The sequence below is a fragment of the Drosophila suzukii genome, chromosome 3 (assembly GCF_043229965.1).
Source record: "Drosophila suzukii chromosome 3, CBGP_Dsuzu_IsoJpt1.0, whole genome shotgun sequence".
NCBI classification, from domain to species: domain Eukaryota; kingdom Metazoa; phylum Arthropoda; class Insecta; order Diptera; family Drosophilidae; genus Drosophila; species Drosophila suzukii.
The window spans coordinates 35814502-35840108 of record NC_092082.1 but is presented as its reverse complement, the minus strand read 5'-3'; the positions used below and the strand labels follow the sequence as shown (position 1 = coordinate 35840108).

Genomic DNA, 25607 nt, shown 5'->3' with positions numbered 1-25607 from the left:
AAAACACGGGAGTACTTTGGGGTTTTTACGCGACGTGCGTAGATGTTTATTTGGTCACTTGGAAAAGAGCACTACTTAAGCCGAACTTAACTTAAGCGCTCCAGAGCAGACCGGAGACTTAGGGGAGAGATGGAAAGGGAGAGCGGACGGCAGTGCGAGCGCGCGAGATGTAGACATCTGGATAAAACTGCCGCTCGACACTGCCTCCTGAAATTAAACGCCCTTTTGACGTAAACATAATTTAAATTATTAATGCTGTTACTTTATCTGTATTTGTTATGTTATGTAGTCTAATGAATGCATTTTCAGGGGATGATTGAATCTATTTTAATTTTTCGGACAACTTGGGATCTTGCTGGCAGAATTATGGAGTTATTGCCAGAGCTGTATGTTATTGGAACATAAATTGGGAATTTTAAGTTATTTGGTCTAATTATAAGCCAATCTTCTGATAACTTGACGTCTAACTGACAGTTGTATTTTTTGATAAAGTCGATTCCTAATATTCCATCACAGGGAATGGCGAATTGTAAATTTACCATATGGAAATTATGTGGGATTATTTATTTAGTAGTCTTGACGGATTCCTTGTATGTTTATTACATAGTCGGATTGAATGTTAAGAAAAACATCTGAATTTTCTAGGAGTATCGATATGTCTGCACCAGTGTCTATTAAAAATACAAGTTCTTTTCCGGTTGCGACATTTTTGAAAGTTACAAATATATTTTAGATGAGATTGATTGTGTGAACTTTTGTGTTTCCTATTACCTCTTTCGCGGTAATTTCCACGGTTGCTTCTATTGTAAACAGGACGGTGTTTGATTGGCCTGTTGCATCTGCATCTTACGAATGTGCCAGCCTCCATGATAAGTTTAATCTTATCGATTGTACAGTTCTTAGTCATTGCTTTGACGGCATGTGTTTTGCTGTACTGAGTGGCTAATTCTGAGGACAGTCCGTCATTTATATAGGCTCCTTCTAGTGCCTTTTCCAATTTCTGTACTTCTTGAACGTATTGATTGGCTGTTTTCTGTCTCTGTTAGAGAATTAATAGTTTTGCCGAAATGACATCTACTGATTCTCCTTTACCTTTATTTTTTAGTTTCTCTATTATTTCTGAGATTGAATTCTCATTGTCTTTTAAGTTTCTTGCATGGCCTTTTAGCTTAGTCTTGCTCAGATTAACTGTTAAAGCTTCATGTGATTCCTTCAGGGAGTTTACCGAATTTAAGGAATCTAAGAAACTTTTTAAATTTTCTGCCTTACCATCAAACTCTGGTATGAGTGATGAGGCCAATTTTAGGAATTCAATAGGTGTGATAGCCATTTCTTCTTGTTCCTGTATTATGACTGGTTTATCCTCAACAGTACTACAATTAGATTCCGATTCTAACCAATTTTCTTCTTCTGCCTCAGGTAATGTGATTACAGCAGGTATTGTTGAATCATTTATATTTTTCTCGTCTATATTTTCTTCTTCTTCTGAATCTATATTTTCAGTAGTATCGGTATCGGACTCTAGTTGTTGACTAGGTTCAGCCGTCTGTGGGGTATTAAGGACAGTGGGAATAGATATATCCAAATCGTATTTTTCTTTGATAGAAATAATATTGGATCTTATCCGTAGGAATAATTTTGAGGCGTGCTTCGTGCTTCATCAAAGCATTCTACTAGTATTTTAGCGTGTTTGTTTATGGTGCCTTCTTGTATATTTCTATTATTACTTCTGTCAGCCTATCCTTTATTTCTTTCCATTCCATGCTGCTTTTATCACTATTACATTACCAAGAAACAGATCTTTATTTACTTCCGAAAAAATTGTACAATTTGGTACTGCACTCAGGAAAATTCCTTTTTGTGTTGCTGTGCAATGGATCAATGGTGAAAATTGTAGGTTATATCTTTCAATGTATTCATTTTCGAGTTCATTGATTGACATTGGTGAGTTGTGCAATTGAAGTATGGCTTTTACTCGCCCAGAAAATTCGGGGTCCTTTCTAAAGGTTCCCTTTATCGCTTTATTTGTTGGCATAATTAAAATATTTTTAGCGACGTTTGTGTTTATTGTTCACCTATTTTTCATTCGTACCTATCCATCTATTTGCATAGGAAATTACAGGGGCTCTGTTATCTTTTTATTTATCAAAAATAAACTATTCTCTGTTCTCAAAATCTAGTTCTCTTTTTTTTGTGTTCTTTTACGATCATGTTGTTTTTTAATTTTAATTTATTGTCTTTATTTTTATTTTATTAATTTAATTATTCAGAAAATATGTTTCTTAGACAACCAATTCATTTCTCATTACTTAGACCATTGTTTGTGCCTAACCGAAGTAGACACTTCCTGGTCACACCGCGGGACAAAGGGGTAATGAGCACTTGTCGCTGGCACAGGGACGCTTTGCTGGCAGGACGATCGCGTCGCGGCAATGGTAACGATAGTTACTGCGATGCCGGACCACAGGCGATGCTGAACTGGGCTGGGGTTGAGCTAACGTAGGTTAGCTGCTAGTGGAGATAGTGCATTACGAGCCCTATTCCCAGAGGTAGGAAGTAGAACCGCGGAGTTATGAGATGCGTTGATAACTGTTTTATTCTTCATTTGGAACATGTTTATATACTACTTGGAACACGGAAGTTTAGTGTAATGATTAGTGAAGTGAGCTATATTCTAAAGTAGGTCAGGGAATTATGATTATGGTAGCAGTTTGCGTAGTTGGCTGACACTTTAAAATGTGCTGACTGCATTGGCGGGTCAGTGTGCCGTTCAGTCGGTGAGACGGTGAGTTAGTGAGACATATAATATGCTGATCAGCAATTCTCATATGCAGTGGGTGCTACTGAGCGCCTGGTACTGTTCCCAACTTGGCTACTGCTTGATTTGTTGGGTGTGGTCATGTTGAGTACCTTTGGGTACGAACAACAATTATTTTGAAAAGGTTTTGTTTTCAATTTATATATATTTATTTCAAGATTTTTGAATACTTATTTTTATTATAATTATCATAATGTTGTGCGTATGCAATTAGATCTTATCTAGATCGTTTGCTTGGCTTAGGGCCCTTTTTATTATACACTTATTGTGCAATAGGTATGCCTTATAAAGTATATATCCGCACAAAATTATGACAGTTATCAATAACAATATATTTGTTAAATGGGCATCGATATATGTCGATTCTATTTTATTAATCACGTTTGCAGTGGAGTCCACTGTTTTCGTATCGATCAATCCCATTGTGTTTATATAACTTATCTCATTACTTTCATCGAATTTACTTATGCTATTACTATTCATAAGTATTTCATTTTTTGTTTTTAGGTCTTTCTTCTTTTTTGTTTAATTTTTAAGTTTTTTGGTTTGAATTTTTTTTGATTGAGAAAAAAGATGTATCTCTTTTTCAGTTCTCTGCCTATTTGTTCGTATAGCTGTACGGGCTATACTGCTATTGGTCAGAAAGGGTTCCGCTCAATTTTACAAATTTGAATTATAATAACATATATTTTTTTTTTTTTAATCCGCCTTTCTTCAGACCCTCTATTGCATCAGCTGGGCGTCGCCGGGGTTGGCACGCTGATGCTCCATCGACGGCGTAGGGATTTTGGCTTGCCCCCCACACTTGTAGTTTCTGCTGCTGCTATCCGGAGCCTGTGGGCTCAGGCGGTACCGGTGCCGGTCATCGCACAGGTTTTTTTTTCGGTTTTTCTCCGCAGGTCATTTGGCAGAAGGGGCTATCCAGCGGTCCAGGGAAGTCCTTCGGGCACGTTTTCTCTCTTTTGGGAAGAGGCTTCGGAAGAGGAGGTGTTATTTTTGTATTTATAACTTTTATGGCTGAGTGAGCTGGAGTTAGTGGTTTTTTTTGCTCGAGACTTGAATTTAAAAAATCAAGTTCATCTTGTAGTTTTTGGGCAGTTGCCCAGGGGGGTGGTGGTTGTTTCTTAAACAATAGCCACTTTACGTGCGCTCTTCTTTTGTTTATTTTATTTTTTACGCCCCCGGATTAGGCATAACTCTGCTCACTCAGTTTTTTTTCATTGGCCTTCAGATTATTTCTCGTTCCTCTAGTCCGATTTCCGCCAGGCCATCAGATATTTTTTCAATTTACTGGGTTGTCCTTCGTCCTGCTATCTTCTGAGTTGTTGCAATCTTCTGAGGTCCTGTCACGGTCGCCATGTGATATATACTCGTATATATATTGTCCTAATAAGGTTTTGATATCCCAATAAGATTTAAGCGAATTTTTGCATTGGAGTTGTCTTTATTCAATGAATTCTTAACTCTATTACAATTCTTTGTACAGCTACTGAGAGTGTAGCTGCGTCGCCAGAGACGCCGGCAGAGCAGCGTTCAATGCTTATGTATAGATATATATATATATATATAGATATAGATATGTATTAGTAGCCGCTGGCGAAGAGTCGCCGCGGCGGAAGGGAGGTCTTATGTTCACTTTGTGACAGAGCGGTCGCGCATGTCAAATATGCGGACTCAGCACTGGTTAGTCCCAGTGCACTCAATGGCGATCATATTACCAGGCACTTGAAGAACTGTTTGGGACTTGTATTTGTGACTTACATATTGTGGCCAAGTGCTACAATGTGTATGTAATAATATTAATTCGAAACACTGAATACAGTGTGCATTCGATATGTGAACAAACTACAATAGCGTCACCTATCTCCTTCTTCTATAGCGCCACCTAGCCTATAGCGCCCCTGGCGGCTTGGTGTGTATTAGGGGAAATAGCTGATTTGCTGCATGTGGTGCGCAGTCTCTATTGAATTTGCTAAATATTGATTATTATTTGGTTATAACTTTTTAATGACTGGTTCGACTTCAAAAGCTTTTTGCATGTAGATTGGTATTGATAATATGAAGAAATTTAAACGCTAAACGGGTTTTCTTGTTAAAGTGGCTTGTGGGCTTTAGTGTGGGCATGTCACCTGTAACAAACTTGCACTGCGCAGGAAGCCTTAAAAATCTGCATGCCCAGTCCCAACATTCTAGGTCTTATAATTTAGGAGATCTCAGCGTTCATACGGACAGACGAACATGGCTAGACTGACTCGACTAATGAAAAAGCAAGTGAACACTCACCCAGTTAATTTGACCTGAACATCGACCGCCAATATATCGAGTTTTTGGTCGTTGTAAGCCGTGTTTAATACCTAAAAGTGCGTTTGATTAGTGCGGGACACCTCAGGTTGCAGGTACGTACCACAGACGCGACAGGAAGGTTCTACCCAGTCAACAAACCACACTGCTACGCTTGCAAAGCCTGGCCAAGCCTGGTGGACAGAAGGGGGGGATCCTCACTCTCCCGCACCCACACAGCAACGCTCCACTCCAGAGCGCCACATATATTTGGTGCCGCTCACAGCTTCCACAAGCCGCACACGCGCTGTTTTCCCGGCACAAGCAATCAACATCGATCAGCTGATCGCAGTGCTGGACAGCGCCGCTTCTAACAGCGAGCTTAACAGCGAGTTTAACAGCGAGCTATACAGTGAGCTTAACAGCGAGCTTACCATCGAGCTTAACAGCAAGCTTTCCCCGCCGAGCTCTACAGCGGCTAAGCGGGTTCTTCTACGAAGTCGGTTGCCCGGGAAATCAAAACTAAAATAAAAACATGCAAATCCTGAATCCTTAAATCCAACCTAACCACCTCCGCCACTACATACAGGGGTAGATGAGCAAAAAGCCAAGTTACCGGCCAATTTCTAACCTCACCGCGATAGCGGCGCCAGCTCAAACGGGGCTCGGGGGACCGAGCCGGAGCGGTATAGCTCCCACCAGGCAGTAACCGGGGGAAATCCCGGCTCACCGAGGGACCTCCGACTAGTGCAGGCCATGGATAAGGAGAAATCGTCCGGACATGACGAGACCCAGGCTCTTGCAGTTGTCAGGGCAGAAGAAGAGCTGCTAAAGAAGTTTCAGATGATGAAACAGAAGGTGCAGCGGTCGCCAACGGGGATGGAGCCGGCTCCCGATGCCCACCCAGTGTCAGCGCCTCCCAAAGTGACTGGGCCAATGTTCAACTTCGGCAGTAACGAGGATGAGCAAACCACCCCGAAGAGAAGTCGGGAACCAACCAGCCCTGAAGAGGCGATCGACGGAGCCAACAAGAAGCAGCGGGTCCAGAAAAGCGCCGCAGCTCTCACCGATGAGCTGGGCAAGGTGCTCGACGAAATGATCGCGAAGTTCACGGACACAAAGAGCAACAACAAGAAGGTTGTCCGCCATATCACACAGGCCACGATCGACTCATTGCATGCAATGAAGAAGCTGCAAAGCGAGATCAGTGCGACGCTGGATAAATCCCGAGCCAGGGGCCCGACCCCCAGCGCAACCCAGCAGACAACACCATCGCTCTCTGCCCCACGGCAAGAAGGCACCAGCATAAAGAGAACGCATACTGGCGCGGGGAACCCAGGCAGGGTCGCGCCGAGAAACCCGCCCTGGCAACAGGTGGGACCCAAAACCAAGAAGCCCCACGTGACTGCAGCGAGTAATGGGGAAAGCGAAGGCCACGTGAACCGCACCGCGAAGCGCAGGAATCAGCGCTCTGACGCTATCCTAATCAAATGCAGCGAAGGATCGTACGCAGACATGCTCAAGCTGGTCAAAACCGAGCCTTCCCTTCAGGGGCTTAAGGATGGAGGGCAAGGCATACGCAGGACAGCCAATGGGAGTCTGCTATTCAAGATGCAGAAACCCTCAGACCCAGCCACGCAGAAATAGCACACAGCCATCAAGTCTGCCTTCAGCGGCAAAGCCGAAGTGGCTATGCTGGAGGACACGGTGCAACTGGAAATCCGCGATCTGGACGAAATGACCACCTGCGAGGCGGTATTACAGGCAGTTTACGCTGAGGAGGAGTGCGACATCCCGGCGGGCGCTGCACCTAGGATGCGGAAGGCGTATGGCGGAACCCAAACGGCGACGGTCCACCTCAGACCTGAGCATGCGCAGCGGATCCTCGACAAGGGGAAAATCAGGGTTGGATGGGTCGTCTGCCGCATAAGACAGAAAACAGAGCCCAGGCGATCCTACAAATGCATGGGCTTAGGCCACATGTCTGCCAGATGCCCAGCGTCAGAGGCAATAGCCAAAAACACGCAGCGATCCTGCTTCAGATGTGGCAAGGATGGCCACAAGTATAAAACTTGTACCCAGGGCAAACCAAAATGCATCATCTGCACAAGAAGCGGAAAATCTGGAGGGGAGGCCGAACACTCGACCCTCAGCAGTGCGTGCCCTGAGTACCGGAGAGCCATGCATGATAAACAGAATGGTTAAGGTCCTACAGCTAAACCTTAACCATTGCAGAGCGGCGCAGGACCTGCTAGCACAGACGGTCATCGAGCAGCACGCTGAGGTGGCAATACTCAGCGAGCCCTACAAGGACAAGCATGAAGGCGTATGGCAACGTAGTTCGGACGGCAGAGCAGCAATATGGAGCTGCGGGCTGCCCCCTGGACACCTATCTCAAAGGGCTTCCAGGACGGGATACACAAGAGCGCAGATCAAAGGGATAACATTCTACAGCTGCTACATAGCCCCGAGCGTACACATTAGCGAGTTCAGAACAATAATGCAGGAGATCGCTGACGACGCACGCGGTAGGTCCCCTGTCCTCATCGCAGGTGATTTCAACGCATGGTCCACAACATGGGGCAGCACTAGTACGACGCAGAGGGGAACAATCCTCCTTGAGGCAGTGGCTTCGCTAAACGTATGCCTACTCAACGAAGGTAATAGACCGACCTTCAGCAAGTCAGGTCGGGAGTCAACTATCGACCTGACCCTCGCTAGCCCTGAACTGGCACGCAACTGCGTGTAGAGGGTGTCAGATATATACACCCACAGCGACCACGCTCTGATCATCACCCAGACAAACCAAAGACTGCCCGCTCCAAGCATCCGCCAAACAACCTACAAAGCGCATACCCTTAACACAGTGTCCCTCCTAGCACACATGGAAGGCGTCTGCGTTATAGGAGACGCTAACACATGCGCGAGGAAGATAGCCGATAGAGTGAAGGAGGCGTGCGATGCAGCTATGGAAAAGGCCACGAAAGGTGGTAACGGGCGAAGACCAGTACCATGGTGGAACGAGGAGATAGGCTGCGCGAGGAGAGACTGCCTGGCGGCCCTGCGCAGGTGTCAGAAAAGCAGAGGACGCGTAAACCAGGAGCTAAGGGAAACAACCTACAGAGCCAAGAGAAAGGTCCTGAAGAACGCGATCAAAGCTAGCAAGGCCAGATGCTTCCAGGAGCTGTGCGAAGCGGCGGATGTATAACCATTCGGGTCAGCATACAGGATGGTCATGGGTAAGCTCAACAGACAGCCGACCCCTACCGGCCACGTACAGCTTGGCCAAATAGTGTCTACCCTGTTCCCCACTCAGCCGCCCCTTACATGGCAAGCTACCGGAGAAGGCGATACTGTTCTCACCAGCGAAGCCGAAGTCCTGGCTGCGCTAAGGAAAACCAAAATCGAAAAAGCCCCTCGCCCCGACTGCATTCCCAATGCTGCACTGCACACATTGGTGGAAAACTACCCGGGTATATTCACGTAATTGTACAACATGTGTCTCACCCAACGAACCTTCCCCATAGGTTGGAAGCGTCAAAGGTTGGTGCTTATCCCAAAAGCCGGGCAAGCTGAACGACGACGCATCGTCATACAGACCCCTATGTATGCTGAATACAACGGGGAAGATATTCGAGCGCATAATCTGCACCCACCTCGAGAAAGAGCTCGACCAACTTAGAGCGTTATCGGACCACCAGTTTGGCTTCCGGAGAAAAAGAAGCACCATTGACGCGATCCAAACGGTCACCCAACTGGCTGCTAACGCAATCGAAGGAGAAAGGTGGCTAGGTGGCTCAAAAGAGTACTGCCTCGTCTGCACCCTGGACGTCAAGAATGCCTTTAACTCTGCCAACTGGAACCTTGTCCTGCAGGCACTCCATCGCATGGGAATCTCGAATTACCTGATCGACCTCGTAGCGGACTACTTCAAGGACAGAGTGCCAACATATTCCTCTGATGTCGAAGAGCACGAGTACCTGGTGAATGGAGGAGTACCTCAAGGCTCAGTCCTGGGCCCGATACTGTGGAACGTCATGTACGACGGGATCCTAAGGCTGGTACTACCCGCAGGATGCACTGTGGTGGGATTTGCGGACGACATAATGCTGGTAACGGTAGCGAAAACCCTCGAAGAGATCACGGATAGGTGCAGCCTCGCGATAGACACCCTCAATTGCTGGCTCGCAGACAACGTGTTAGCAGTCGCCGAGCACAAAACGGAGGCAGTGCTCATAAGCAGCAGGAAGACTGTGGAGAAGGCCACAATACGAGTCGGATCAACTCCAATAGAAACAAGCGCATCAATCAAGTATCTTGGAGTACTGATCGACCACAGGCTATCGTTTAAGACGCACCTAACGTATGCAGCAGCCAAAGCATCCAAATCGACTGCAGCCATCTCAAGGATGACGGCGAATACTCGAGGACCGAAACAGCACAGCAGAAGGATAATAGCCACAGTGGTGACATCTACCACATTGTACGCCGCGCCCATATGGACCGAAGCCATGAAGACCGCATCATACAGCCGCCAGTGCAAAGCTGTTTGCAGACGCTGCGCACTGCGCATCACAAGCAGCTTCTGCACGGTATCCGAGGAAGCCGCGCTAGTGGTAGCCGCTACTATACCGATAGACCTGCTGGCGGCAGAACGAAGAACTGGGTGCACAGGAAGCAGGACTCAGCGCAGCAACACGATCGAGGCATGGCAAAGGAGGTGGAACAATGCGACCACAAGGCGGTGGACGCACAGGCTAATTCCCAGTCTAACCCCCTGGCTGCAGAGACGACATGTTTCAAGGAATACATACATAGGTTTAATCACGAGCCAAACCCCTACTGCGACCATTGCGGGACAGGAAGCATCGAAGACGCGGAGCACGCGCTATTCATCTGAATAGTAAGCCGAACCTGAAACGACAACCGTTTGTAACCTGACAGCGGACAACGTGATCAGCTGCATGCTGGAAAGTCAAATCAAGTGGGACGCGATAGCCAACATGGCCGCTGGCATCCTGAAGGAGCGAAGGCGTCGAGAACGGAGTCGACGCATCGAGTCATAAGGACGAGCGGCAACCTGACCGCCATCCGACCCGCGAAGTATAGCTTTGCGGCAGTCCCGCGGGATCGGAACATTTCTACCTCTTCTCTTCTTCTTTCACTTGTATTCATGTATATACTTAAGCTTTATTTAATAAAAAAAAAAAAAGAAAAATCTCGACAAATGATCCTGATCAAGAATATAAATACTTAATGGGGCGGAAACGCTTCCTTCTACACTACGAGTAACGGGTATTATAAGTATTACATTTATACATGTATGCCAATATAACGAGTTTATGTTTGAAAAGTAGGAAGGCACCGACACAAATATAATGGGTGAGCTAATATTTTATTTTATCCTTTAAGCCTAGTACTCAGATCGGCTAAGAGTTTCACTAGTTGGAAAATCGTATTCTTTGTAGTGTAATTAAAGTTTTCAAGGTTCACCCGCAATGCACGTAACATGGTCTTACTGTAAAGCAGCTGGGTTTGTTGACAAACGGAAAACAAATAAATTTAAGCAATCTAAAAAAGAAGAGTCTACTGGTGCACAACAATGAAATTTAAATAAACATAAATGGAATGTTTTACATATTTTTATTTTTGTAAGTAAGTAGTTTAAAGCTACCTTCTTACGGATGCTTCGCCATCTGCAGTCCAGCTCCAAGTCCCAATAGACATATTGGACCTTGAGGAAGTGGGAGCCGGATTGGGAACGGGGTTGTTCCGCCTGATGCTGCTTGAAGTCGCCAAGCCTCCTGGTAATGGCTGGTGATGGCTCCCCCAGCTGTCCCTAGCAACCTTATTTCCTCCCCTATAGAAGCTGGCGCGTCCTCCATCTCCGCTTTAGCTGCCAAGTAGTTGGAGGAGGTGGAGCCCGGTGGTTCCCCAATGGAGAGCTCGTCGGAGATTGAGCGAAGTCCCACTCGGCATGTTCCTTCCAAGTGGGTTTCTCTAGGGGATCTCCTCCAGCACTTCAACTATTTTGCAGATTTTCCCTGTCGTGGTTTTGCTTCCTGTCGGTGAAATTACACAATAATGGGTATCAGCTTGGGTAAGACGTCCTTTTTCATCTGCCTGACCTCCTTAAGGCGTTTTTCTTCCATTTTTAATTTTTCGTTCATCGAAATTCACTGGCTAAAACAGGTACTGGAGAAACACTTCTTCTCTGACCACTTCGATTAAAATGTTCCAATCAGATTCTGAAACTTTTCGAAATCGAACTGGAGCATTTATTTTAATACCCTTGGCAGGCTCCTACACCAATCCAATCATACCAAGAAAAGTTAGCCACCAAGGTGGTCTCCTGAACTTGGAGCCATTTTAGTCAAGCCAAATCACAGAGCAAAGGCAATCTTGCAATCTATAACAATGAGTTACGAAGGGCGCTTGTAGGCGCGTCTCTGCACTGACAATGAGTGTATACCCGAGACATTGCGACTTCGGAGAAGCCCATCCAGAACTCCATTTAATGTGGGATATATCAAGCGCTCTTTCAGTTTATAGACTACCTCTAGCGAGAATAAGCTTGAAGTCTTTTTTGAAGTCCAGTTTACAGGTTGTCACAGTAGAACAGCGGAAACAGAGACTCCAACCGCGTCGAGAAGCGTGGAATCAGCTATCAGCTTTAATTGTACCCGCTCAACTCGTCATCGCAGAAACGTTCTCGATAAAGTAGTTCCGCCACATTTTCAAAATTGTCTTTGACGCTACGCAGTAAGTTATGAACGATGGAAAGTCTGATCAATGTTCATATCCGAGCCAAACATAAGACCGTCAGGATCTTAGAAGAGGTCAGGATCTTATCCATTTGCGGATAAACTTTTAGACTTAGTGACAGGACTTAACACTTTGGCCATATGCTGCAAGCTAGATTGGAAGCCCTATGTCGTTGACGTAGGTTGCGGAAGGCAAAAACTGCACTCTTCACCTCCCGGAAAGTCATTGGGCTTAGATGGAACATGTCACCGGTGATAGTAAGATGGCTCTTCACTGTGGTCATAAACCGGTTCCTCTTATACGGTTTATCGGTCTGGTGACTGACAATATCCAAATGTCTAAATGAACTAAGACGGGTGCTCCGTGTGACAGAAGTCTGCATGAGTGGAGTCGTACATGGGCTTTACGACTCCAGGCGAGGGAATAGTTATCGTGTGAGATACACATCCCATCGGAAACGGCTCAGCGATCGAGATGAAGGTCGCTGGACTATGAAACCAATCCAACTTTTCGCATGCCAATATCAAGCTTGAGCTCTTGTCACTGTCAGGAAAAGAATGGACCACCACCGGGCCCCCCATCTATTCTCATCTATACTGTTGGATCATAACTCGAGGACCAGGTGGAATAAGGAGTCTACTAAGCTAAACATCTCCTCAAGACTCCCGGATCACCTCTCAATCTGTGTGTAAGTAAATAGTCAGGCAGCCCTGGACAGACTAGGCACTCCCTCCTCTCTCTGTAGGGAACAACACCCCTTTTTATACCCGTTACTCGTAGAGTAAAAGGGTATACTAGATTCGTGGGAAAGTATGTAACCGGCTTAAGGAAGCGTTTTTGACCCCACAAAGTATAAATATTCTTGATCAGGATCACTAGTCGAGTCGATCTAGCCATATCCATGTCTGTCCGGATGAACGCTGAGATCTCGGAAACTATAAGAGCTAGGTAATTGAGATTTGGTGCAGATTCCTGAGCTTCTTACGCAGCGCCAGTTTGTTTCAGCAGAGTGCCACGCCCACTCTAACGCCCACAAACCGCCCAAAACTGTGGCTCCTACAGTTTTGATGCTAGAATAAAAATTTAACTGAAATGTATTGTTCTCATCAATCATCATCTCAATTGCCACGCCCACTTTAACTCCCACAAACCGCCCATAAACTTCTCAAAAATCGTAAGTATGAACGTGGATATCTCGGAAACTATTAAAGATAGAGAATTGGGATCTCAGATTTAGATTCCGTAGCTTTGAGCGCAGAGCAAGTTTGTTATGTTATATGCCACGCCCACTCTAGCGCCCACAAGCCGCCCAAGCCTGTGACGCCCACATGCTAGTTCAAAAATTTTAACTGAACTGTATTGGTCTCGTCAATACCTATCGATTGATTAAAAAAAAAGATTGCCACGCCCACTCTAACGCCCATATCGCTTAAATCTGTCTACCATCGGTAGGTGGCGCATTTTAATCTCGCTTTGCTGCTTGCACATCTCCGTTTCCCTTTGGTTCCTTTAGCTGAGTAACGGGTATCCTTGTGTCGTGTCCTGCTTTTCGCGCAGTGTAGATGCCGGCTAGTCAACGAACATCCCAGGGAGGGGAACAACCAACAATGTTGTCTACGCAGCAGACACAACAAAAAAAAAACGGAAATTCAAACTCGGACAACGGCAATTTCACGACGGATTTTTCTCGAACATCTGGACTGGACAACACAGCTGTTATTGTGGTCCTGGAGTCCCTTTCAACCATGAGTGTGTCCTTCAACATCCTTTGGACACATCTCCCAATCCTGTTCGGTGTATCGTGCTACCTCGCCTAACTCATCTCACCCCCCAACACGAATTTCTACTCACACGATTTCATTTCGTTTTCACGTTATAATTCACAATTTTCTCTTAAGTTTTAACATTTAATAATCCTACCTACGGTACCGAACTTTTACAGGGAACACATATATATATATATAAATAAATAAATAACAATAAACAATATTCCAATAGTAAATAAATAGGTTAAATAAATAAATAATTTAAATGGATATAAGTGGGAATAAATTAATTTGGGCGGGTTACATAATCAATAACAGCAGTCTCAATTTTTTTGTATTAATTTTGGCTTGTTGAATTGTTTGCCGCTTGTAGTTTTCGAGAACCTTTTGCTAATTCTGGGTGGCAAATATAAGGGGCGAATAAAAACCTGGGGCCACCCGGGGATGAGTGGCCAATTTTCTTGTCGAAAATGTAGATCTCCTCCTGGTGGCTGGTCTTCGTCTCTCCTTACGTCAGTATATTTTCCTGATCCAGGCTTTTCCCTCACGGAATATTCTATAAATATTTATATTTCAACTCCACTCACATTAACAAGGATTTTTTTTATCACTCACTGGGTAGGAACTTGACTTCTAATCTTATATATATTTTTTTCCACCAGAACCGTCTGCGACCAACTATATTTGCCCTTTAAACACCCTTGCACCCCTGAACTCACGAGTCGTCGATAGTGTTGTATCGATTTTTCGCCTATCGTTATCAGTCTTAAGGTAAACAGCTTTGCTAAATTCCAATTTGTGCATATTTTTGTCGTTTAGCACATAACAAGCACACTACGGTTTCGATGCTCGTCTCGGAACTGGAGTGGAGGATGTGCGTGTTCTGCTGGTTGTACTGCCCAACGTAGGCCACCGCCCACAACCCTGAGATTAATGCCTGGTGAGTGTGATTTGCTAGCCGGGCACTATTGTTTCAGATCCTTTGCATGGAAATCTCCCAAAGGATTGCCGCGCAAGTTTTCTAAAGCGTACAAAGAGTTTCCCAACGCTTTTGTGACTCGACATTTAGTGTACTTTCTGCAAAACTTGAAATTCCTATTCTTGCTGAAGTCACTTAGGACAAAGTTTCTCTTGTATATTTCTTGCCCCGGTGAGTATCGAATCTCTCGGGCCTTTAAGTTGTAACTCTTCGCTGCTTTCTCGTAGGCCTGATGTATCCTTTCCTTTATTTTTTTCTCTGGATAGCTGTTGTCGTTTCGACCTGGGCAATTGGGCTATCTCAGCTTCATTCAGGGCATTCAACTTGCGAGCCAGCGAGTAATCTTTCCCGTTCGTGAACATGTGCTGTCCGAACATGGCAAAATACGGCGAAGTTCCGGTGCTGCTATGTATGGATGACCTCAGCGACGCTTGTATGTCCGGTAAGTGTTCATCCCATCGCGTGTGGTCGTCTTGGATGTTTACTCGGATTGCTGCTAATACGGATTGGTTCACTCTCTCCGAAACATTGGATTGTGGTGCGTATCTCCCTGTCTTCATGTGTGTAATTCCATATTCTTGTAGCATATTCTCGAATTCCTTGGATACAAACTGTCTTCCGTTGTCCGTGTGGATTGTTTCCGGAACTCCGAATTGGGTGAATATTTCTTCTTGCAGGAATCGGATTACAGCTGTCGATGTGGCCTTCGGCATCGCTTTTAGCCACACAAACTTGGTCAAGTGATCTAATGCGATAAATAGCATGGTATTTCCTCGGCGAGACCGCGGATATTTTCCTAAGAAATCCAGGTACATCTTTTGAATGGGTCGATCTGTCCGTACTTCCTTCCCCATCACTGGTCGCTTTATCTGTGTTGTGTGCTTGTTCTCTTTGCAGTTTTCGCAGGCTGCTACAAAGTCTCGGACTTGAATTACCATTTTGGGCCAGTAATACATCTGCTGAAGTCTCGCCAAGGTCTTTGCCATACCCCCATGCATCGCCATGTCGCCGCTGTGGGCTTGCTGGATTAGAGTTGTCGTCAATGCTTCCGGAATCCACAGTTTCCATTCAAATTCCCCACTTTCCTCTCTATTGAAGTGTGTCTTCTTGAATAGAAGTCCTTCTTTCACACGTAGGTCCGGAAATTTATCTCTTCCTTGCTCTTCAACCAACTGCAGTCTTTCCAGGTATTCAGGACTCTCAAATTCAGTTGTTTCAAACTCGAAGAACTCTACTTTGGCGGTTTCATTCGGCCGAGATAGCATGTCGGCCACGATGTTGTCTTTCCCTTTCCGATGCTCTATGTTGAAGTCGAATGCCTGTAACGCTAATGACCACCGCGCCAGCCTCCCGTTCAAGTCCTTGAGCGTCATAAGCCATTGCAGGCTTGCATGGTCGGTAACGATCGTGAACGGCATCAACTCCACATAGGGACGGAATCTTTCTACGGCTTTTACTGCTGCGAGACACTCTTTTTTTTCGTTACGCTGTAATTGAGTTGTGCTCCTCTCAGCTTCGCCTAAAAGAATGCTATTGGCCGGTCCGATCCTTCTACGTCTTGCTGGTTAATACTGCCCCAATTCCTACATGGCTGGCGTCACACTGTATCCAGAAGTGTTTTCCAAAGTCTGGATGAGTTAATACCGGCGCACAGGTAAGTGCTTTCTTCAGCGTTTCGAATGCCGTAGTTGCTTCCTCCGTCCACATAAATTTTGTTTTATTTTTAAGGCAGTCCGTGAGCGGCGCACTTACACCGGAGAAATTTTGGATAAATCTGCGATACCAGCCTGCGGTTCCTAAGAAGCTGCGTAGTTTTCGCGTATTTTTGGGCACCTCTATCTTCATAATCGCCTCAACTTTCTTCGGATCCGTCCGCAAGGCCCCATCACCGATTATGAATCCCAAATATCGCAAGTATTTAAAACAAAATTTTGACTTGTGTAGCCCGATCGTCAAATTTGCTTTATTCAAACACTCTACCACTTCTTTCAGCAACATGCAGTGTTCTTCGAAAGTCTTGGATATCATCAGCAAGTCATCCAAGTATACAAAAACGCGGCTGCGAAGACGCTGTGGGATTACCTTGTCCATTACCCTACACAACCTTTGAGCCGAATTACATAATCCGAATGGCATCCGTCGAAACTGATAAAGTGGCCCTCCAGGTATTGTGAAAGCGGTCAAGGGACGACTTTTCTCATCGAGTTCCACTTGCCAGAACGCATGTTTCAAATCTATACTGCTGATGAAAATCGTCTCATCCACCCGGCTTTAAATCGACTCAATGTTCTGTAGCGGGTAAGCATCCTTCACTGTAAGTGTGTTTAGTTTTCTCGCGTCTAAGCACAGCCTATTCTTTCCAGGTTTCTGTACCAGCGTCGTTCGGTTGTTCCAGGGACTTTCACTTAACTCGATGACTCCTAACCGTAGCATTTCATCGACTTCTGCGAATACCAGTTGTTGTTTCGCCGGAGACACGGGAAAGAATCTCTCCTTGACGGGTACAGCTCCTTCAACTAACTGGATCGAGTGTTCTTCTACCTTGGTAAGTCCTAATCCTTGACTTTCGTAGGTCAGAAAACGTCCTTTTGCTTCTTCCAGTTGCTCAGTCTGTTCGGGGGATAGGATATGTGCCTCTATCGGTTCTCCTTTGGCCATAAACTCGGATTCCACCTGGTGTAAGGATTCTACACCCACCACCTCTGGTGCCAATTCGAATTTTCTCCAGAAATCTATGCCCAGGTACAATTTTTGATTCTAAGATGGACAAAGGAGTATCGGCAATCGATGTGTTACCCCATTATACGAGATGCTGGGTTGAATCTTCCCCACTACTCGATGCTGTGTGCCTCCTGCTGATATCATTATCGATTGTGATCTCTCTAATTTCAGTCCTAACCTTTCCACTGTTTCTAGGCAACCTTCCCCAAGCAAGCTTACTGATGCCCCGGAATCCAAGAGACCCACGACCTCCAGGTCTTCGATCTTCACCTGTGCGAATGGTCTGTTGTCGCCTTCCACCGCAGCTCTGATGGCCGAACAAATCACCCTTCTTTCTGCCTTCCGCTGCTGACTTCTCCTACGGGCTCTGGCAATTTTTGGCGAAATGTTCCGGTCCGGATCATTTTTCCCAAATATTCGGTTCCTGACCTCTTGGTAATGTGCTTCCCGGACTGCTATCGGTTCACGTTTCGACCATTTAATGGTATGTGCTGGTTTATTTATATTTATCAGAATTTTACAAATTTTATTCTCCTTACAGCTATCCTTATCATTAGGCATGCAATTTGACGAGGCTTTCAAACGGATTGGAGCGTGGTTCCTCGTTCTTGCCCAAGCTCCTCACACCGTTTCCCGTTTGGCATCGAGTACATCTTGGAGTCCTCACACCGGGTAGTCCACACTTGAAACAGAACACCTTTAACACCTCCGATTCACACGCGTTGAATGGGTGTCCCACGGTTCCACAATTCCAGCATGTAAGTGGCTGTCGTTCCCTGTTGGTCTCCCAGTGTCTAGCTAATGGCTCCACTTCCTCTTGTTCTCCAGGTACACTCTCTTCTCCGACTGATTCCGGACAAAGCTCATCGATCCTCGGACGATCTTTATACCCTCGGTGAGTTTCGAGGTTGCTGGGATGTTGGGTCCACCGGGTCGCCAATATTCTCTCCGCATCGTGGCATTCATGTCGGAGTTGATCCATATTAGTGATGTATATCGGGTATTCTCGAAATCTGATCCCGAATGTTCATTTTTATTACTTTTATCAGGTCAAAGTCGGAAAACGGCATCTCTAGTCGAGATCTGAGCGCTAGCATGGTCTGGATATACATCTCGATGGTTTCTCCCGGCTTCTGCTTCCGTTCTCGCAGCTCATACTCTCGCTCGAAGTTGGATCGGTGACTCTGGAACTGCTGCTGTAGTGCGTACCTCAGGTAAGTCCACTCTTGCTTCTCCGTTGACCTCACGTACATCCAGTACCATTCCTTGGCTTGTCCTTCAACTGACACGTGAAATTCTCTTAGGACCTCCTTCTACGGCACCTGATACGACCTTTGGAGATGTTCGAGGCGGAATATAAACTCTGACACGGGCATGCTTCTGGGACTTCCATCAAAACTGAGCCCCCACTTCCGCAGTTGGCCGACTTTAAACGCAGAATCGCCCACTGCCCCGCTTGACCGACGCTGATCCGGTCCTGGATTGAAGTTGTTGTGAGTCCCACCGTTTCCAGGAGGATGTTCTGGCGGCGTCATGTGAGACCCATTCCATCTCCTTGGTTCCTGCTCCGTCGACCAGGCGGTTTGCCGATTCATCTCCTGCTTCTCGGACAGCGCCCCAGATGTTGGCGGCGGGAAACCCATGTGGTGACTTACCCCCGGCAGTATGATTGGCGGAGGTTGTTGTAGCATCCTCGGGTCGAATGGTGGCATCTGACTCGGATTTGCCCGCGGCTGCTCTGCAAGGCCCGAAGAGAGTATTTGGCCCTGTCCAACTTGTTGTCCTTGGGCCTGGCGAACCTGCGTAGATGCCTGCCATGCTGCTTTTCCTTTACGAAATCCCTGCGCCACTCCGCCATGCAGTCATTGATGTCCTTCATGAACTGCATCATATCCTGCTGCATCTGCTGTTTGAACATGTCGTACTCCGTCGACATTCCCACCTGGTACGTATGTTGAGCTTGAACCAGTGCCGCATTAACCCCTGATTTTATCTTAGATGGCAAAGACTTTGGTATGGCCCCGGTTCCGCCTACCGCTTGAAGACCACTAGCTTCTCCTGGACTTCCGCTTCCCATTCCTTCAGGATTCTGCTCCCTTAGCGACTCCATGCCTTCGGGTGCCGATATGTTCTCCAATTTCTCCTCTTGATTTGCTTGTGAGCGTGTTACTAGCGGAGTCATACCTGCTGGTCCCCTATTCCGGATGAACTCCAAACTTCTCCTCAATTTTCTTCCAATTTGAACTCTATTCCTATCACTATTTGGCATATCCTAGTTCCTTTCTCATGTATATTTGTTTTTCTTATCTCTTTCTTCAAATTTTTTTTAATCTGGGGGGATTAGACGTAGCTATTTACATTACCCACTAACTTTTCTCTCCTTTCCTTCAGTTCCTAATCCGTTCGTGTTAATTTTTCACAAGTACTTAAACGATTTTAATAATTTAATTTACTCCTTATCTTTCAGACTCTACTTGAAACTGGCTGGGCAACGATGTCACACTTTATTCACAGCGTACATGGACCACACCAACTCCAAACATAGAAAACAAATTTAGATAAGTTACTACACATTTACTTTACCACAGACAACATATTAAAAAGACAATTGTTTTCTTTTTCTATTTCATATACTGATGAACCTCCTAGCCTGGCCTCGCATGTCCCGCTTTACTCGGTCATGGGTCCACTTCTAATCGGTCTTCTCTCTCTCAGCAAGGATTGTGCTCAGCAGAAAGGACCTTTCGGAATTTCACTCACTGTGGCTACGATGGGTTCGACCTTCTAGGCCCGCCCACGGTCCAAACAGCTGGTTTCCGATGTCGCTTTCTATTAACGCATTCTCTGGTGAGTATTTACTTTCTACGTTATGCTTGAAAATTTTTACTTTTATTGATTCCATTTCATTAATTTCTTATATTTTCATAGGGGCGCCATTTGTCGAGTCCTGCTTTTCGCGCAGTGTAGATGCCGGCTAGTCAACGAACATCCCAGGGAGGGGAACAACCAACAATGTTGTCTACGCAGCAGACACAACAAAAACAAAACGGAAATTCAAACTCGGACAACGGCAATTTCACGACGGATTTTTCTCGAACATCTGGACTGGACAACACAGCTGTTATTGTGGTCCTGGAGCCCCTCCCAACCATGAGTGTGTCCTTCAACATCCTTTGGACACATCTCCCAATCCTGTTCGGTGTATCGTGCTACCTCGCCTAACTCATCTCACCCCCCAACACGAATTTCTACTCACACGATTTCATTTCGTTTTCACGTTATAATTCACAATTTTCTCTTAAGTTTTAACATTTAATAATCCTACCTATGGTACCGAACTTTTACAGGGAACACATATATATATATATATAAATAAATAAATAACAATAAACAATATTCCAATAGTAAATAAATAGGTTAAATAAATAAATAATTTAAATGGATATAAGTGGGAATAAATTAATTTGGGCGGGTTACATAATCAATAACAGCAGTCTCAATTTTTTTGTATTAATTTTGGCTTGTTGAATTTGTTTGCCGCTTGTAGTTTTCGAGAACCTTTTGCTAATTCTGGGTGGCAAATATAAGGGGCGAATAAAAACCTGGGGCCACCAGGGGATGAGTGGCCAATTTTCTTGTCGAAAATGTAGATCTCCTCCTGGTGGCTGGTCTTCGTCTCTCCTTACGTCAGTATATTTTCCTGATCCAGGCTTTTCCCTCACGGAATATTCTATAAATATTTATATTTCAACTCCACTCACATTAACAAGGATTTTTTTTATCACTCACTGGGTAGTTACTTGACTTCTAATCTTATATATATTTTTTTCCACCAGAACCGTCTGCGACCAACTATATTTGCCCTTTAAACACCCTTGCTTGTTTCTATTTTTCAAGCCTCTTCCCCCAAAAACCACTCAAACTTTTCGAATCTCAACCTTGGTTCTTTTGGGAGTTATCCGGTTTAAGGAACCAGTTTCATGACTTGTCTAGGCTGCACGACTCCCTGAACTCACGAGTCGTCGATAGTGTTGTATCGATTTTTCGCCTATCGTTATCAGTCTTAAGGTAAACAGCTTTGCTAAATTCCAATTTGTGCATATTTTTGTCGTTTAGCACATAACACTTGTTAATATACTGAAAGTCGAAAAGGGAAGTGTCAAAAGGCATAATTCGTGAAAAAAAGACGTTCCATTTTGCTCAGTTACCCTTATTATAAAAAGCCATTTGAACTAACAACAGATGCCTCAGCCTATGGCATGGGCGTAGTGCTTTCCCAAAAAGGGCGTCCAATTTCTATGTTATCAAGGACATCGAATTCTTTTATGACCAGCAAAGAGAATATGGTTCACGGTGACCTTTCAAGACAACAGCTGAGTGTCATCGGGGCTCAAGAATCCAAGTCGTGCGCATCCCCAAAACACAGTGAAGTTTCGCTTACTCACACCAGACAACCGACAAACCCCTGATTTGCTTCCAGAACCAATTAATTATTGAAGAGGCACAAACTCTAAGAAAACACAGTTACATAATGTTTGGGATTACATGACGCCATATAATTAATTTTTCGAACAAAGATTCGTTGCAGCAATTGCAATTCTTTCCAAAGCGTGAACGCCTTACGTTGAGACCTGTTCACACTAACCCTAATACATAATGCTGTGTTCGAAATTTCCCGACTACAATATTTTGGCATTGCAAAAATCGATTGCCAGACGTATTTGTGATTGAAGAGGGAGGGAAATCTTCACCGTCAAGCATTATAGGTAACATAGGTCTGCTAAGAATACACAAAACAAGTGATCATCGATCATCGACACAATTTCTAAATTTACCATTGTCCAGCCGATCCCACCCCTTCACAGCTTTTCCAACGGAACTTTCTAGATGCTTATGGATGGGCAACGGGATACATGATACTGAAAAGCTTTTATTATTGGCTACTACTAGATATGTTTTCTTGCACTTCAATATCGGATTATACTGTTTTTGACCCGTCGTTGTCACCACTCATATCAGTTAACATGTTGCCGCCTAGGATAAATAAAATTATGAGTCAATCGAACGAACAAGTTACAAAAAACGAGCTTAAAGAATCCACTTTAAAACCAGTTTTTTTCCGCTGGGATGTAAACGTTATGTTGAATACGATTCTTATCCAATCACTCAAATAAAAAACAAAAGGCATATTTGGGCGTTAGAGTGAGCATGTCAAAATATTTTTAATCTATCGATTGGTATTTTCGATCGCAATATATTTTAGCTACCAATATGAATATAAATCTGAAATCTCAACTGTCTAGCTCTTATAGTTTCCGAGATCTCAGCGTTCATACGGTCGGGTGGACTTGGCTAGATCGACTCTGCTAGTGTTGCTGATCAAGAGCTTATATACTTTATAGGGTCGGAGAAGCTTCCTTCTACCTGTAACATTCTTTTCCCCGAATACATAATACCCATTTACTTTAAGAGTAACGGGTATAAAAACCGTTTCAGACTGTGTTATCCAAAATATGTTAGTAATATTGTCGTGATCCGAGGTCCAGAACTTACACAAATTTTCATCAATTGATTTGAAGATAAAGTAAACATTTTTAGAAGTGTTAATAAATCAAAAAAAGCTTTCGATCTTACAGTGACCGCTCGTGCTTTTGTCTTGCGCTCCAAACCTAAGTTCTCTTTGATAATAAACCTCCCGAGCTTAATAAATATGTATGTTTTTATAAAGATTTTCGTTTTTATGTTTCTAATCACATTATTTCGCTTCGCGAGTGCACAGTGATTGTTTTGTGTTAGGGCTAACAAAATTAGTTTGAAAATATAGTCTCTTTGTTGTTTGTTTGTATTGTTTTGTTTTTGCCATTTACTTCCGAACGCTATTTGGAGCGGCTAGTGTCTAATCTAAGCCCGCTTTCCCGCACTCCCGCGCCTACCCTCCCAATGTCTTATTTGTACTCTAAGCACTGGATTTCAAAATTATATTTTAAAAATGCCCCAAGAAGGACAATGGTAGTCCCTGGCGGAGTTGGACCCCTCAATCACAAAAAAAAGCAGACTTAAATATGTTTTATGGATAAAAGTTTAATAATAACTCGAGTTGCGCTTAACCAAGCTAGGGGGATATATATTTTAGTTTACGACTATAATATCATCCTTTAATTTTTACGGATAAATGAACAGGCTACAGCTAAGCCTCGTCAAAATTTGGAATTATTAACAATTTAGTGACTGTAAGGCTTCTGTTGATATAGCAATTTTATTGTATAGTTTTAGACCTACCGTCCAAACGAACGAAACAAGCCATATTTTGACAATATAATTAATTTTATTTACAACTTGCCAGTTCGCCCGCAACTTCGCCTGCGGAAATTTCGTAAATAGATCGCTTTATTATTCTATACTTTTGACAAGCTCTTCCCTTTGCTACTTAATCTAAGTTTTAAACATTCCTCATTTCCACAACGCCATAGAGTTAGGCGCGTGTTTTTTGTTTTCCCAATGCAAATATTTTATAAAACGATTATCTTTTATTTTCAAATTTAACAACGAGATTTTAACGACATTTTTGGATTTTCCTAGTTAATAATTATGTGAATGTTTTAAGAACCTTTTTGTTTAAAGCCTAGTACTCAGATCGGCTAAGAGTTTCACTAGTCGACAAATCTTATTCTTTGTAATGTGACCGAAATGTTCAAAGTTCACCCGCAATGCATATGGCATGGTCTTACTGTCAAGCAGCTGGGCTTGTTGCCAAACGGAAAACAAATCAATTGGAGCAATTTCAAAAAGAAGAGTCTGCTGGTGCACAAAGATATTAAAATAAAAATAAATGAAATTTTCAACGAATGTTTTTATTTATGTAAATTAGAAGGTTAAGGCTTCCTTAACGTCCCACGGATGCTTCGCTATCTTTCCCGCGCCATCTGCAGTCCAGCTCCGAGTCCCAATAGGCTGGCCAATAATGGCTGGTGATGGCTCCTCCAGCTGTCCCTTAGCGAGCGACCATATTTTCTCCTCCATACAGAAGCCGGCGCGACCTGCATCTCAGCTTTAGCTGTCAAGTATCTGGTGGAGGTGGAGTCCTCAATGGAGAGCTCGTCGGAGATCGAACGATGTCCCATGTTCCTTCCCACTGGGATTCTTTAATGGATCTCCTCCAGCGCTTCAACTGTTCTGCGGATTTGGGCTGTTGTGGTAATGCTTCCTGTCGGTCAAGTCCCACAACAATGGGCAACAGCTTGGATTAGGCGTCCTATTTCATCTGCACTGACAGCTGTTCTCGGTGTTTTTCTTCCATTTTTAATTTTTAAATTCCACACCGCTTCTGCACGAACACCGACAAAGATTCAATTTCTTATTCTTTGGGCCGCGGCTAACGGCGTTCATCGAAAATTCACTGGCGATATCTGGTATTTTTTCTGGTATTTCCTTAGCTCATCTGAGTACCGCGCTGAAAAATAGACCCGACGAAAAGCTTTAGCTGCCTGTTTGCCTCTCGCTCACTCCTATGGTTAGCTCGGTTTTCGTCGATGTGAGTACTAGGCTTAAATATTCAATTTTGTTTTTTTTGGTTGAGTTTAAGACGCGAAACGTCCTCAAGTTACTTTAAAAATTACTCATATGACATGTATACTAGCCATAACTTTTTTCAAAAAATAAATATCCCCTCCTCAACTTTGTCAACTCTCGTGTCTATGAACACAAAATTGATGACAAATACCGAAATGTTTTAGAGCGAACACTTAAGTCAGAACTGGACACAACGGACTTTCCATCCAAGTCATGGCCACCTAAATAAAAATATTATATTTAATCAACCTCAACAATGCGTGTGACTTACAAGCTTTAAAACCTATTTGCAGACTTTATAACCCCTTTTATATACCTTAAGTTTCTCAGTGCGCACCTTATAGGCAGATGAGAGTAGGACCTTACAAACTTCAATACAAATGTGGACCGCCCTAATGTAGGTTGTACAAACATGGATATCTTGTTTTCAGAGTTTTTGTTTTCATTAGTTTTCCACCTCGATTAGTTTATTCGCACATTTTTGTTCAATAAAAAGCCTTTTTAAATTTTCTGTTAAAAACATGTATTTAAATAAAAAACAACTATTTATAATTCTTTTGATTCTTTGGTTTTATAAACAACTTTTTTTCTCATTTTTTTTGTTCCAAGAAAGATTGTCAGTTTGGATCGTCACCTTATGATGTTTTTATTTACTGTCGTCTCTGCAATACAGTCATTCATCCAAAATGTACTGGACTTGTTGGCAGAG

At 44.1% G+C, this 25607-nt stretch overlaps 1 protein-coding gene across 1 annotated transcript; it reads left to right on the top strand.

Moving 5' to 3' along the window:
* The first annotated feature begins 6790 nt into the window (after positions 1 to 6790).
* Positions 6791 to 9998, top strand: LOC139352758 (uncharacterized). The gene is made up of 5 exons (XM_070995389.1): positions 6791 to 7161; positions 7334 to 7626; positions 7978 to 8300; positions 8626 to 9410; positions 9470 to 9998. Exons 1-5 carry the CDS (start codon positions 6791 to 6793, stop codon positions 9996 to 9998), a joined length of 2301 nt encoding a protein of 766 aa, XP_070851490.1.
* Positions 9999 to 25607: the final 15609 nt, after the last annotated feature.